The sequence below is a fragment of the Molothrus ater genome, chromosome 11 (genome assembly GCF_012460135.2).
Source record: "Molothrus ater isolate BHLD 08-10-18 breed brown headed cowbird chromosome 11, BPBGC_Mater_1.1, whole genome shotgun sequence".
Lineage (NCBI taxonomy): Eukaryota > Metazoa > Chordata > Aves > Passeriformes > Icteridae > Molothrus > Molothrus ater.
In genome coordinates this window covers 14,633,828-14,646,912 of record NC_050488.2, presented here as the reverse complement: position 1 = coordinate 14,646,912, position 13,085 = coordinate 14,633,828, and the positions used below count along the sequence as shown (strand labels likewise).

The 13,085-nt window shown below is 46.4% G+C and overlaps 1 protein-coding gene across 1 annotated transcript in view; it reads left to right on the top strand.

Annotated features, from left to right (window-relative positions):
* The window catches only part of ADAMTS9 (ADAM metallopeptidase with thrombospondin type 1 motif 9), a 79,059-nt gene that overhangs the window by 30,013 nt on the left and 35,961 nt on the right, over window positions 1–13,085 (top strand). The window contains exons 15-26 of the mRNA XM_036390885.2: window positions 932–1,049; window positions 1,314–1,409; window positions 3,877–4,043; window positions 4,152–4,281; window positions 4,789–4,915; window positions 6,543–6,753; window positions 7,452–7,616; window positions 8,728–8,892; window positions 9,764–9,883; window positions 11,663–11,767; window positions 11,913–12,080; window positions 12,258–12,542. Of these exons, the coding sequence (XP_036246778.1) occupies window positions 932–1,049; window positions 1,314–1,409; window positions 3,877–4,043; window positions 4,152–4,281; window positions 4,789–4,915; window positions 6,543–6,753; window positions 7,452–7,616; window positions 8,728–8,892; window positions 9,764–9,883; window positions 11,663–11,767; window positions 11,913–12,080; window positions 12,258–12,542 (1,857 nt within the window). The remainder of the gene's footprint in view (window positions 1–931; window positions 1,050–1,313; window positions 1,410–3,876; window positions 4,044–4,151; window positions 4,282–4,788; window positions 4,916–6,542; window positions 6,754–7,451; window positions 7,617–8,727; window positions 8,893–9,763; window positions 9,884–11,662; window positions 11,768–11,912; window positions 12,081–12,257; window positions 12,543–13,085) is intronic.

Below are 13,085 nucleotides of genomic sequence, written 5' to 3'. Positions count from 1 at the left end.
CCTCTTCACTCAGAGGATGCCAGCAGCATCTGCAGGCTCTGTCAGCCCCAAATGGTCTCAAACTTGTGCCAGCCTCCAGATGTGCTGAAGAGCCACACATGGAATCATAGGATCATTTAGGTTGGAAAAGACCTTTGATATCAAGTCCAGCCATTAACCCAGCAGTGCCAGGTTCACCACTAAACCATTTCCCCAAGTGCCATATCTACATGTCCTCTAATACTACCAGGGAGGGTGACTCCTGCCATTGCCCTGAGCAGCCTGTTCCAGTGTTTGACAACCTTTTTGGTGAAGAATTATTTCCTAATATCAAATCTAAACCTCCTCTGTTGTATGTGAGGCTGTTACCTGTGAAAAGAGCCTGACCCCCACCTGGGTACAACTTCCTTTCAGGTAGTTGTAGAGCGTGAGAAAGTCTCTCCTGAGCCTCTTTCTCTCCAGAATGAGCTCCTCAGCCACTCCTCATCTTAGTCTAGACCATTCACCAGGGGACACACTTAAGTGGAACATGTTTGCACATCTGCCCTAAGTTACTGAGGGCTGTGGAATCTCAGCCTAAATTGCGTGTTGCTTCCTTCTGTGTTTTGCCCCAGTTCCTCCTGATCAGGCCCCAGAGCCCCTACATTTCCATTCACAATTGTTCTTCACACTTTTCTCTACAGGAACAATTGATGCAAGAATTTTTTTCTAGTGAAAGCATTACCTGGTGCAAATAGTTGTTCTGCTTCTTGCTTTGTAAAAAAGCCTTTTGTTGTAAAACCTTGTAGGATGGCCACACTGTAAATCAGTGGAAAAATGTGGGGAAGCAAACCAGTTTATCTCACAGCAGCCTTTTGCATACACAGCTTTTGTTTGCCTTAATTAGGAGATTTGTCAATGCTGTTCTAGTCTGTATTTGCTCAATCTGTTTTTTTCAATTTTTCTCTTAAAGCAAGCTGGATGTGATCATGTGCTGAATTCAAAAGCAAGAAGAGATAAATGTGGTGTTTGTGGTGGGGATAATTCTTCATGCAAAACTGTTGCAGGCACATTTAACACAGTGCATTATGGTAAGAATCTGTTGCTAAAAACTTTATGGTGAAAAAATGTGGGTCTATAAAAGCCATTACGACACTTAATCTACAAAAACACAGATGTAAAACACAAAATCCTTCTAGTTATAGTATATTCCTTTTTATAACTATTTATGCTATTCCTAAATGAAAAGTATCAGCTTGTGTAATGTGAGGTAACTTAGCTCATTTCCCTTCCCCTGTAGAAAACAAATCAAGTGCCTGTGTAATAGCCTTGACTTTCTGTTCCATCTTTCCTAGGTTATAACGTTGTGGTTCGCATCCCAGCTGGTGCCACTAATATTGATGTGCGTCAGCACAGTTACTCAGGGAAACCAGAGGATGACAACTACCTGGGTGAGTTGTACTCCTTCTGGCACTCCAGAAATCTGCTTGGTTGTCTGGTTGTGGTGATGTATCTACTGGCAGCTCTCTGCTAGGGAGGTTGAAGAATTAATTTGAGGGAGATGTTTTCTTGGTGAGAATTTTTCTGTGTCTGCCAAATATTCAGCCTTATCTTCTTCCTTTTTTTTTTTTCTTCATGCCATCCTAGTTGCAAAATTTGGGAGGTTCTCCAATTATAAGAAATATTCCCTTAGGGTGTGTCTAGGGCTGTGAAGGACTGTTGAGCCTGGGTGGTAGCTGAGGGACAAAGCTGGGAACCAAACAGCATTCTGAGCTCTGCTGGAGTCTCTTCACTGCAACTTTATCTCTGCTGTCACCATGCTTTGATTGCTGCCATGTCCTGAAAGATGTTTGTAAACACAAACAAAGAGAAATTATTTTCTATTCTTCTGAGAATAATAATTCTGATTTCACTTAGTGAGGCCTTCTTGTCCCTGCCTGATAGTGACATGTAACTGTAAAGAAATACCCTTGCACCAAAGATATTGGTTTGATTTAAACCTAACAGTAACTTGGCCTTTGGCTGTTGGAATTTCATAATCACTGTTCTCTCTAATCTGTGGCTGTGTCTTTAGAGGCAGATGGAAATGCTTGTGGTGCTGTGTTAGACCACTGTACTACATGCACATGTGCTGTTAGCATGGCCATGAGTGTCTTTTCCACCATGATCACTCACTCCATAGATAGTTCTGTTTGGCTTCAATAGCAGAGATAATACCAATGAACATCATCATTGATGTTACACTTCCCAGTTGAAGGCTGATTTTGCCATTAAGTCCTGTCAGAGTCTCTGGTTCTCCTCTTTTGCACACCCTGTGCCTTGCACCACCAGCTGTGTTCCAGTAGCACAGCGTCCTGTACTTACATCTTTGAACAGGGCACTTCATCTTGTTATATCTCACCAAATTCCTGTAACTAGATGTGTTAATGAGGGGAGTTGGCTGGTGGCCCCTAGCCCATCAAAGGTATAGGGACCCATTTGAGAAACAAGTGCCAGAGACTACCATGCACGAAAGGGAGGCAATGACAGTCGTGCTGTTGAGGTGGTGCAGCATGAATGCACATCAGCACCAAAAAAGTGTTACTGAGGTCTCAAGAGTTTTCTGTCTTGGAGGAGGGAGCCAAATTTTATTTTTCCTCTTTCCTGGGAAAAACAGTCCTCCCTATGTTATGCCTTTTCAAACTGGTTCACCCCAGAAGGAGCCCCAAACTTCTCAGCTCTTCTTGGAGGGCCTTTAATCTTCTTGGGAAACAATGAAGTCAAATCTTCTTTAATGTTGCTTTAATATTGCTGGGAAAGCATCTCTTCACATTAGGCCTGACTGGAAGTAAATGAGAAGTGTGCATGTGTCCACTTACTTTGCAGCTCACTGAGTGTGAAATCTTGGGCCCTCAGTTGCTGTGAACCTTGTAGTTGCTTAACAATTTAGGAGGAATTTGATGTTGTCATCAAGTCCAAGATGTACCTACTGTTATAGGAGATATAGTAAAAGAGAAGTAATCCCTTAATGAGTTTTACTACTGCCTAATAACATTAAAACCTCCAAAGTGTGAAACTTGGTTGAGTGTAGCCTCTGCTTTGTGGGGTTTTCTCCATCTATGTCTTTTTGCTACTAAGCAATGTATTGCTTCATTATCTCTCCTCATTTGATGGAAAAACCTTCCCTTTGGTGTTTTGGTGTTTAGATTTTTCAGTACAGGGGCTTTTTAGTAACATAGCTGTGATGGGTGAAATGGTGGGGAAACTAACTTAGGAAATTAGCTACATAATCGCATTAGTGTGAAGTTGTGCAGCAGACTGCTGTTTTCAGGAAACTGTTCCTTTTATAAAGCATTTAGGCTTTAAGCCTCCAGTGCTCTCACATACCTTAAGATTTGGAATAATAAAAAGTATGGGGGGAGGAGGGAGAGGACGACCAAGGGGGAGATACTGACCAAATTCTCTGTAATTATATACTAGAAATTATGTGTAGGTAATTAGGGTGCATACATTTATTTACCCTAAGAACACACCTGGAAACACCAGGGAAGACACCCTATCCACCCAGCTCATGAAAAGTTTTGGGCAGGATTATTTCTGTGGTATATGTGGGGATACAGCCTGTGTGTGCTCCTTGCAGCAGCCAGCCCAGAATGCCTTTTGGATACCTTTGCAATGGGTTATGGATGAACTGTTTAGCAACAACTTCAGGAGTTCAGCCTTCATTTTTAGGAGGCTTTCCAGTGGAAAAAGGAGAAAGCAGAATGTCTGCAAAAGGTCTGCTGCTCACTTTACATCCTTTCTGTTTGAGAATGCCAGTGGGCTTTTCCCTCATTCCCCCCCCCCAGAGAAAGGAGCCCTGAGAGCACATGTCCCACGTTGTTATGTATGTATGAGTTAATTCTGCCTCTTTAGCTATTGTTTTTTGCACCTATGCAGCCTTATCTAACAGTCAAGGAGACTTTATATTAAATGGAGACTTTGTCGTCAGTATGTTTAAAAGGGAAATCAAAGTTGGGAATGCTGTGATCGAATACAGTGGCTCCGATAATACTGTTGAAAGGATTAATTCTACAGATCGGATTGAGCAAGAAATAACACTTCAGGTGAAGTATATGTTGTCTCTATGGACAAGTCTGCCCAGCATTGTTGGACTGAAAACAGCAGGCAGTGATATCTGTTGATTTACTCTGCTTCATTTTTCTTCCTCTCAGGTTTTATCAGTGGGCAATTTGTACAATCCTGACGTTCGTTACACGTTCAATATCCCTATTGAGGACAAACCTCAGCAGTTTTACTGGAATGAGCATGGCCCATGGCAGCCCTGCAGTAAGCTCTGCCAAGGTGGGTGCTTGGGAAGAGTAGTTTTGTCCTGGATTCATTTGGGGTCTGGGCAGTCCATCAAACAGATCCCTCTCTGTCAAGAGATTCTCACCCTGTGAGTATTGTTGTTTCCCTGGTCTGCAGTGGAGGATAACATCCTATAAGGTGCTTCTGGGTTTCAGAGCAGGGCACCTTACACCCCCTCCCAGCCAGGTGAGCCTCACAACCTGGTTTGCAGGTGAGGAAGCTGAAGCACAGAAAATGAGGCATTTCCTAAGGGTGACCACCCTGCTAAATACTCACTCAGAGCCCATCCTTATGGGGGTACTGCAGCTCTCTGCCTGTGTCCATCCCATCTGTGATAAACCCCTTCTGCTCCACTTAGTCTTAAACCCCCTCCCTATTTCTGACAGAGATAGAAAAGCACACCTAAACATCTTTTAAATACTACTATAAAAGGAGCAAGAGAAATAACTGAATTGATCACTTTGCTGCTTGTCTCAAAGCAAGTGCTGATTTTCTTTGCAGGAGAACGCAAAAGGAAGCCTGTGTGTAAGAGAGAGTCAGATCAGCTCACGGTGTCAGACCAGCGATGCGATCGAATTCCCCAGCCTGAGCCCAGCACTGAGCCTTGTAACACAGAATGTGAATTAAGGTGCACTGTGCTCAGCCATGTATATAAATAACATTGTGTACTTATTATTTACTCCTCTTTCCTTTCGCTTCTCACCCTAATTCCCTTTCTCACCAGTCTGCATTAGATTTTGAAAAAGAAAAGGATTGGTAGTTGCCTCTTTGTCAACCAAAAGGAATTGTCATCCACCAGTGGTGTTTTGAAAGGCACTTTTCAATGTTTTTACATTTCTCTTGCTGGATTCAATTAGAGCTAACTATAACAAAAATTCTCTAATGTTGAAAAATCTCCCTGTGCAGTGCAAGGCCTGAAATTTGCATCTGCCTGGATCAGAAATGCTCAGTGCCATTCTACATACAGCCTGCAGAGAGGGGAAAACACATACTTAAAGCAAAAACGTAGCTAAGACTTGGATTTATCACTGTTTATTTAAAGCAAAGAATAGTCTTAAGTGTAGAATGGGTTTGGGGCTGTCCCCAGACAATTCTTGGCAAGCTGGAATTGATGGAGCACAGTCTAAATCATCACAACCCATTTTCCTTTAAAAAGCAATCTGTTTTCCTTCCTGGGGCTTAAATGTGGTGGCATTAAGCCTCTGCTGGTGAAGCAATTCAGACGGGCGAGCTTCCCGAGGGGTTTCTGCAGCCCTGTTAAACCGGGGCTGTGCAGGGGCTGCGCGGGGCCGGGTTGTCGCGGTAACAGCTGTTGCCATTGCAACAGGTTGGAAACTTGAGAAGGGCAAAGCAGGAGTCTGAAAAGCATGCAGGGATGTGAGGCTCCCACCAGTCAGGAGCTATTGATTCCAAATCCCCTTGATCTTATTCTTCTCTGGGCCGTGGTAGAGTTTGCTCTCTTGGTTTGGGAGCGGGGCTCTGTGCTCCCTGTACAGGCACAGGCATCAGCCCAAGGGTCTCCAGGACCCCTAGAGGATGTCACTGCCTCCTCCCCCAGAAGACACCCCTGCCAGATGTGAGGGGCAATGGCTTCAGGGTCTCCAGCACCTCCCTGGATCAGGCCTCATGTCCAGCATCTCTTTCCAGAGCTGGACTGATGTGAAGGAGGGGTGTATCCCCAGATGAGTCCTTCGGGGCCTCCAGCACCATCCTTGTTGTCCATCTCACAGAGGAGGCAGCAGGGTGGAAATCTGTCAGGAGGGAACACCTCTAATCTCTGCTGACATAGCTAGGGCTTGAGTATCTTGTAGCAAGTCATTTGCTTGTTCCTTGGAGAGCTGAAACTGCTTTGTGGGTGTCCTTTATTGTGGAACACCTCTCCAGCCTGTGCAGATCATTTTCTGATGCTGTATTTTCCAGTTTTTAGATGCCAAGGTGGAACATAGGGTGGAAAGCTTTCAGAAGCTTTCAGAGCACTGTTCCTTGCTTGACCATGAATTCCCCTTGCCACCTTGACTGGTCCCACAGGATTACAGTGTGGCTTTGCTGTCTTTCTTTTGCTCAAGAAAGACCTTTCTGACAGTTCCTTCCCTTCAAGCAGCAGTGCCAGGCTAATTGTAAGTCCCAAAGCACTGGGAAGTGTGACACAGAGGCAAAACTTCCTGTTCAAGAGCATATATTCCTTATTTCTGTCCCACACCCTTGAGCACGTTCCCTGCAGAGCCCGGGGCTGATGTTTGCTGTCCCTGGCACAGGTGGCACATTGCGAGGAAGAGCGAGTGCACGGCGCAGTGCGGGCTGGGCTACCGCACCCTGGAGATCTACTGCTCCAAGTACAGCCGGCTGGAGGGCAAGATAGAGAAGGTGGATGACCGCTTCTGCAACAGCCAGACCAAACCCAGCACGAGGGAGAAGTGCACTGGAGACTGCAACGTGGGAGGATGGCGCTACTCGGCCTGGACTGAGGTAAGGGATGCTCTGTGGCACGGAGAATCTGGTCCTTGCACAGGAGTACATTGGGCTGTTTAGGTTGCTAACAGAATTATGTAAAATATGGCCACAGTGGTTCTGCTTTCATTGCTTCTTCTGGAGGGCACTCTAGTCTGAATCAGCCTGGTACTCCTGGTACTACCACTGCAATTAATCTTTTCATCTTCATTATATGAAGCTCTGCTAGCTGCCATCAAAGCTGTTACCACTGCCAGGAGCTGGGGAGGACATGTTGCTGTCATCAGAGGACTTCTGAAATTTGTTTCCTTTACACATCTTAGCTTTTGCATGAACAAGAATATTCCTGCAGGCGCCAAGAGATTGACGAGCCTCGGGTTTTCCAGGGAGGGCACAGTGAAGGGGGGCTGGCTGGTCAGAGAAAGTTAATCTCTCTTAAAATGAGAACAAGCAGCAGCCATTTAGGAGAACTGAAAGGCAACACTTGTAAAAATAATAATGGGGTTATATTCTGAGATGAATTTGAGAAACACGTTGCCACGACATTTTATTAAGCTTAGCAAGATTAGGTTTTTAAAGGAATACATAAAGTAAAAGCCTGTTACTCCAAGTATAAATTGTTGCTCTGGAGGTTTCCTGAAGTCACTCCATAGTGAGGGAGGAGGCAATAGTAGTAGAGTGGCAGGAAATGCTGACTGGGTGTGTGTCCCTCGCAGTGCTCCAAGAGCTGCGGCGGGGGCACGCGGCGGCGGCGAGCCATGTGCGTGAACACCTACAACGATGTGCTGGACGACAGCAAGTGCAGCCAGCAGGAGAAGCTGACGGTGCAGAGATGCAGTGACTTCTCGTGCCCACAGTGGAAAACTGGCGACTGGTCTGAGGTGGGTGCTGGTCACCAGGCTGGGCTCACCCTCCTGGTCCTCCACCCTGAGGGGCTGCTGTCTGCAAAGAAGTGTCTCCATCCCTGCTTGTCTGTCATGATTTGTTTGTGCCTCCTGCAGAAGGTGGCAAGCCTGTGCACAGGGAGGCTTCAGACAGGCAGCAAAGTCATTGGCCTTGTTACCACTGGTCAAGTGGCCACTTTCCTCCCTGCAAAGCCACTGGGGGTTAATGTCTCTGCAATCCTGCAGTAATTTCTCCACAGTTTTTCTGTAGTTCTGCCGTGCATTTGGGAAGAAAAATACCTTCTGCCCTTATTTTCCCTTGAGATTGTCCTCAAGAGCCCTGGCAGCTCTGGCTGTCACTGGAGGGCAGGATTGCACCCTGCTGATGTTTTGCTCAGCCTCTGCTGTTTATTACTGCTTCCACTGCTGCTGGTGTTTTCTGCAATGCAACAAAACAATCTTGATAGGTTTGTCTCTGCAGCAGGACTGGGGGTCCTGGAGAACAATCTTCAAAGGGTGCTCATCATCATTGTGGCCAAATTTCTCTTGTTTCTGTGAATCATGTTCTTTTAGGGCATAATGAAAGCAATTAAATGGGAACAGGGATTGTTTTCTACCAAATGTGTCTTCTGATTCGAGCTGGTGGCAGTCCAAGCCACACCAGGGCAGTGGAAGAAGTGCTCACAGCCTGCAGAAGCCAAGACCCTTAAAATGCACACTCAGAAAGAACAAGTGTTTTAGAAACACCCTGTTGTGCACAGCTAAAACCCCACAGGGCAGTGCTGTGCCTTTGCCCTGTGTCTCACAGCTACTGGAATTCAAGAGCTTTTGTGCCCTCACTTTGCCCATGCTGAAGGATTCTAGCCCAGCTGTGCTCTCCATGATCCAGCCCCTCCTCTAGACCAGCTCCTGAGAGCAATCTTCTTGTTGACAAGACACTCCCTTGTCTTCCAGGACATATTAGCTAAAGAGCTGCACTTCAGCACCAGGATTTTTTTAGCCAGTGATTGCAGTAGATCTCCAGGTTTATTTTCCAGTGCCAGGGCAGGTGCTGAGCTGGCAGTGTGCATCCCCAGCACCACCTGAGCTTGAACTTTTCTCCTCACAGTGCTTGGTCACCTGTGGAAAAGGGCACAAGCACCGCCAGACGTGGTGCCAGTTTGGAGAAGATCGATTGAACGACAGGTTTTGCGACCCCAAGACGAAGCCGGAGTCGGTGCAGATGTGTCAGCAGCAGGAGTGTGCCTCGTGGCAAGTGGGGCCGTGGGGACAGGTACCACACAGCCCCACAGGGCTCCTGCCTGGGGGGACCTGGATAAGGGTGACTCTGGGGCTGGGCGCTGCCCTTTCATCCAGATTCAGCAGCATAACTGTGTTAATTGATTTGCACACCAAAGCAGCCCTCTGTTTGCTTGGGTTCAGCGGATAGGCAGCAATAACAGTACCTGCCCTTTGTGCTAAATTTAATCTCTGTCATACTGAATTGGCTATGATTTTCAAAAAAAGGGGTTTCCAAGGTTACGCTCCTAAATCCATATTTAGGCACATAAATACATGCCCTAATTTTCACAGAAAAGCTGCTCACGTTGAATAACTTTTGTTGCTTTTAATGTTTTCCAGTTTCTGGGTTAGTGAGGGGTTTTTTTTCTGTTAAAATACAAGTTACTCATTCCTTCCAGAGTGTTCTGGCATCTGCTTTTTCACAAAGCTGTTAGCTCTTGACTTAAAAAACAGCAGTAAACCCAGACCAGTTGTCCCAGTCAGACATATTTCCCATCAGTAAAATTATTCATTAGCTGCTCGTGCTACCATGGGGCTGAACAACCAGTTTTTAAGAAGGATATCATACAGGTTCTGCCAGACTCTGATTCTAATGTGTGCAGCAAAGTAAATCATTTCAGTGTTCCACCTTCCTTCCCAAAGAAGCAAGTGAAGCGTGCAAGGCACTGGTGGCTGCAGCGAGTTAAAACTTTGACCTAATTTAAAGCTGAAATGCATGAAGTGGAGAGAAACCAGAAGGGAAACTGTCTTTCATTTTTGCTGCTCTTGCTACGTGCCTAAACAAAGACTGGGCTAATTAATACTTTCTAACCAAGGCACCTACTCAGACCCAGTGCTCTCTTCTCCCATCTGTCTTCTCCCAGTGCACTGTGACTTGTGGCCAAGGCTACCAGATGAGAGCAGTGAAGTGTGTTGTGGGCACTTACATGTCAGTGGTGGATGATAACGAGTGTAATGCTGCAACCAGGCCGACAGATACCCAGGTAAATTCTGCCCTCTTGTCTCCATCTCTTCCCAGTGTGTGTATAGAGGCTTCCAGGCTACAGGTTCAGGGGACATCTTGCTGCAGCAAAGCTTTGCCCTGAATGCCAGCCCTGCAGAGCAGTACCTTGGGCTGCTCATGGTTGTTGGAAAGATGCAGCACAGCACCCTGCTTTGGTAGGAATGGGATAGATAAACTGTGTTCAGGGAGTTCCCATCCAGATTCCAGATCCTCTCCACGTGGTTCACCTTACTGAAGCACCAGATTGCCAGAAAAGCAACAATGTATGAGGGTATCAGGACTTTTTGGGTGAAGATGAATTACCTTTGCTTATGGTTTATATCCATGGAGCTCTAGTCATGCCATGGAATGTGAGGGTGTGTTCAGATGCAGCACTAAAGCTGGAGTCTTAAGAGCTCATGAGCTGAAGAATCTGCAGCGGGTGAATCTAGAATAACAAGAGACCTCAAGGTTGAGACATAATTACTGGCCTCAGAGGTTCAGGTTTTGACACAGCAGACACCTCCTTTGGCTTGCATGGAGTCAGGGATGCCTGGCTGTAGTCTGGGCTCATGTGGCTGCAGGACTTTTGCTGTTGCCCCTCAGCACAAATGATGGTGAGAGGCCATTTCTTGTCTGCTGCATGTGACAGTGTAATGTTTGTGACAGCTGTAGTTCCAGACACTTCCTCTCTGGCCAGATAAATTGAGAAATGTTGCACACCTTTTGCAAATTTGCTGAAGAGGCTTTCCATGCTGTGTACTCGGAAGCAAACATGAAAATTCCCATTTCAAGCAGAGGATATTCTAGGGTGTCTGGAGGAGCTGGATAAAACAGAACATTACCATCTAGGAGAGTTATAGTGCTCATGCCCTGTGCAGCTTCAGTCTTGCATGAACTCAGAGTTTAACCAAGGCCACAACATTTGGGAAAGAGCTGTTTTCCTCATGTATGGAGACCAGTTGCACTGCAGTAAAGGGGTAGCAAACCCACCTGTCATCAGCCATCATTTGGCATACATGCCTCCAGCATAAGTGAAATCACAGCAAAACAGAAATTGGGTTTGCCATTTGTCAGAAGCTGCTCTCCCCCTCATAGGGACAATCACTCTTAATTTCCTTTTTGGCAAGGTCTGCTCAATGGAGTAAAGTCATGGATGTTCATAGTTTCTGGCACCAGACCTCCTGGGAGGTCCAGACAGGACCAGAGCCCTCCTGAGAGGCATTGTACAAAGACTGAGCAGAATGACACATCTGTCCCCAAAACCTCACATTGCTTGGTGTGTGGTGGAGATCAGCACATGGATATAGGTGGTCTGGTGGGCTGCAGGGAATCAAAGGGCTGCAATCAGCAGCATAACCTTTATTGTGTGGGCTGCAGGTCTCACACTGAAGGAAGGGAGCTTTGAAGGGAGATAAAGTTGCTGTTTTGCAGATGTTTGTTCATGCCAGAAAGTTTAATGAACTTTCATCTTTTGCCTCAAAAACATCTGGTTTTAATGCATGGAGATGGCACATGGTTGTGGGGATCCCTATTGTAGAGTTCCTAGTAAGTCAAAAGTCCACATAGGGTACTCCATATGAAGGCCCCAGGAAATGATGCTGAGTTTTGCTGATTCACCAAGGGGATGCAGGGAGGAAGCTGCCTGCACAACGTGTGCAGGTCACAGAGTTTCAAGATGTTGCGTGTTCTTCATAATTACATTGAAGAGGAGGTGGTTTCACTAAAACATCTGCAAATTCTTTATATCCTGCTTTTCCCCCATGTATTTCCTGTACAGGACTGTGAAATAGCTGTATGTCCTTCCCATCCAAATAGCCCGGAAGCCAAGAGAGCCATATCAGGCACTCACAGGACACAGTGGAGATTTGGATCCTGGACACCGGTAAGCACACATCATAATACTTTCAGGATTATTTTACAGTAGACAGTGTGATACTTTTAAGTGCATATGCCAAACTTTTCATTACAAAGTCCTTGCAATGTATGTCAGGCAACTTCCTAGTGGAGTGCTCTTTGCTCTTCCCTAGTGCTCTGCAACATGTGGGAAGGGAACCCGGATGAGATACGTCAGCTGCCGGGATGACCAGGGCTCCGTGGCTGATGAGTCAGCTTGTTTCCACCTTCCAAAGCCATCAGCCACAGAAATGTGCACCGTGACACCATGTGGGCAGTGGAAGGCCTTGGAGTGGAGCTCTGTAAGCATCACGCTGTCTCTTGCAAGAGACTTCATTGCTGCAAATGTGCTTCATTAATCTGTCGCACTTGCCCTTTTATAAGTGAGGTTATTTGGGTTTTCTGCTGTACGTTATTAGCAAGAGCTGGTTTTCTAAAGTGGAACTGTGACCATGTCTCCTTTTCCCACTGTAACGCAGTGCTCGGTGACCTGTGGTCAAGGTAAGGCAACGCGACAAGTGATCTGCGTCAATTACAGTGACCAGCTGGTGGAGAGGAGCGAGTGTGACCCAGACGACCTCCCTGCCACCGAGCAAGAGTGCTCCATGTCTCCTTGTCATCCAAACAGCCATGACTACGGCAGGCCCATCCCCCCTTTCCTCTATCCAGACCATCGCCTCAAACCGCACCCTGGGGGCAGCCCGAACCGAAACCGTGCACATATACCAGGAGGCAATCAGTGGAGGATTGGCCCCTGGGGTGCTGTAAGTGCCCTGATTCTCTTATTCCTGGGTTTTGTTGGGTTTTGTTTCTTTACCAAGCTAATCTGTATTTTCTTAAAGTCAGCACAAAGAGGAAAGAGAGAGGGACCTGTCTCCCCACTGTCTGCTCTCTGCTCACACAAGCAAGTGTTGCAGAAGGGCTCAGGCATCACTTGTCAGCCTCTCATACCTCATATCTCCAAGGCAGTCTAGGCAGAAAGCTGACAGCATCATTTTCCATGAGGCAAAGGCTGGCCTCTGCTTCTGGGCTGTCTCCTGGGGCATTTACAGCTGTGCAGGGTTGTTGCCAAAGCACAGCAGAGCCTCGATGCCAGCTCCTCTCTCTGCAAACAGTATGCAACACTTTATCATGGAAGTCTCTGAAGGGAATTAAGCACAAATGGGATGTCAGACACTGCAGCAGGGATTACTCACCTGCTTAAAACTAGGCTGGCGTTTACTTTCTTTGCTTAGTCAGCACCTAAGTCATTGCACTGCTATTAGCAATAGCTGGGTTTTGAAGTCTAATAATACCTGTTAGATGAA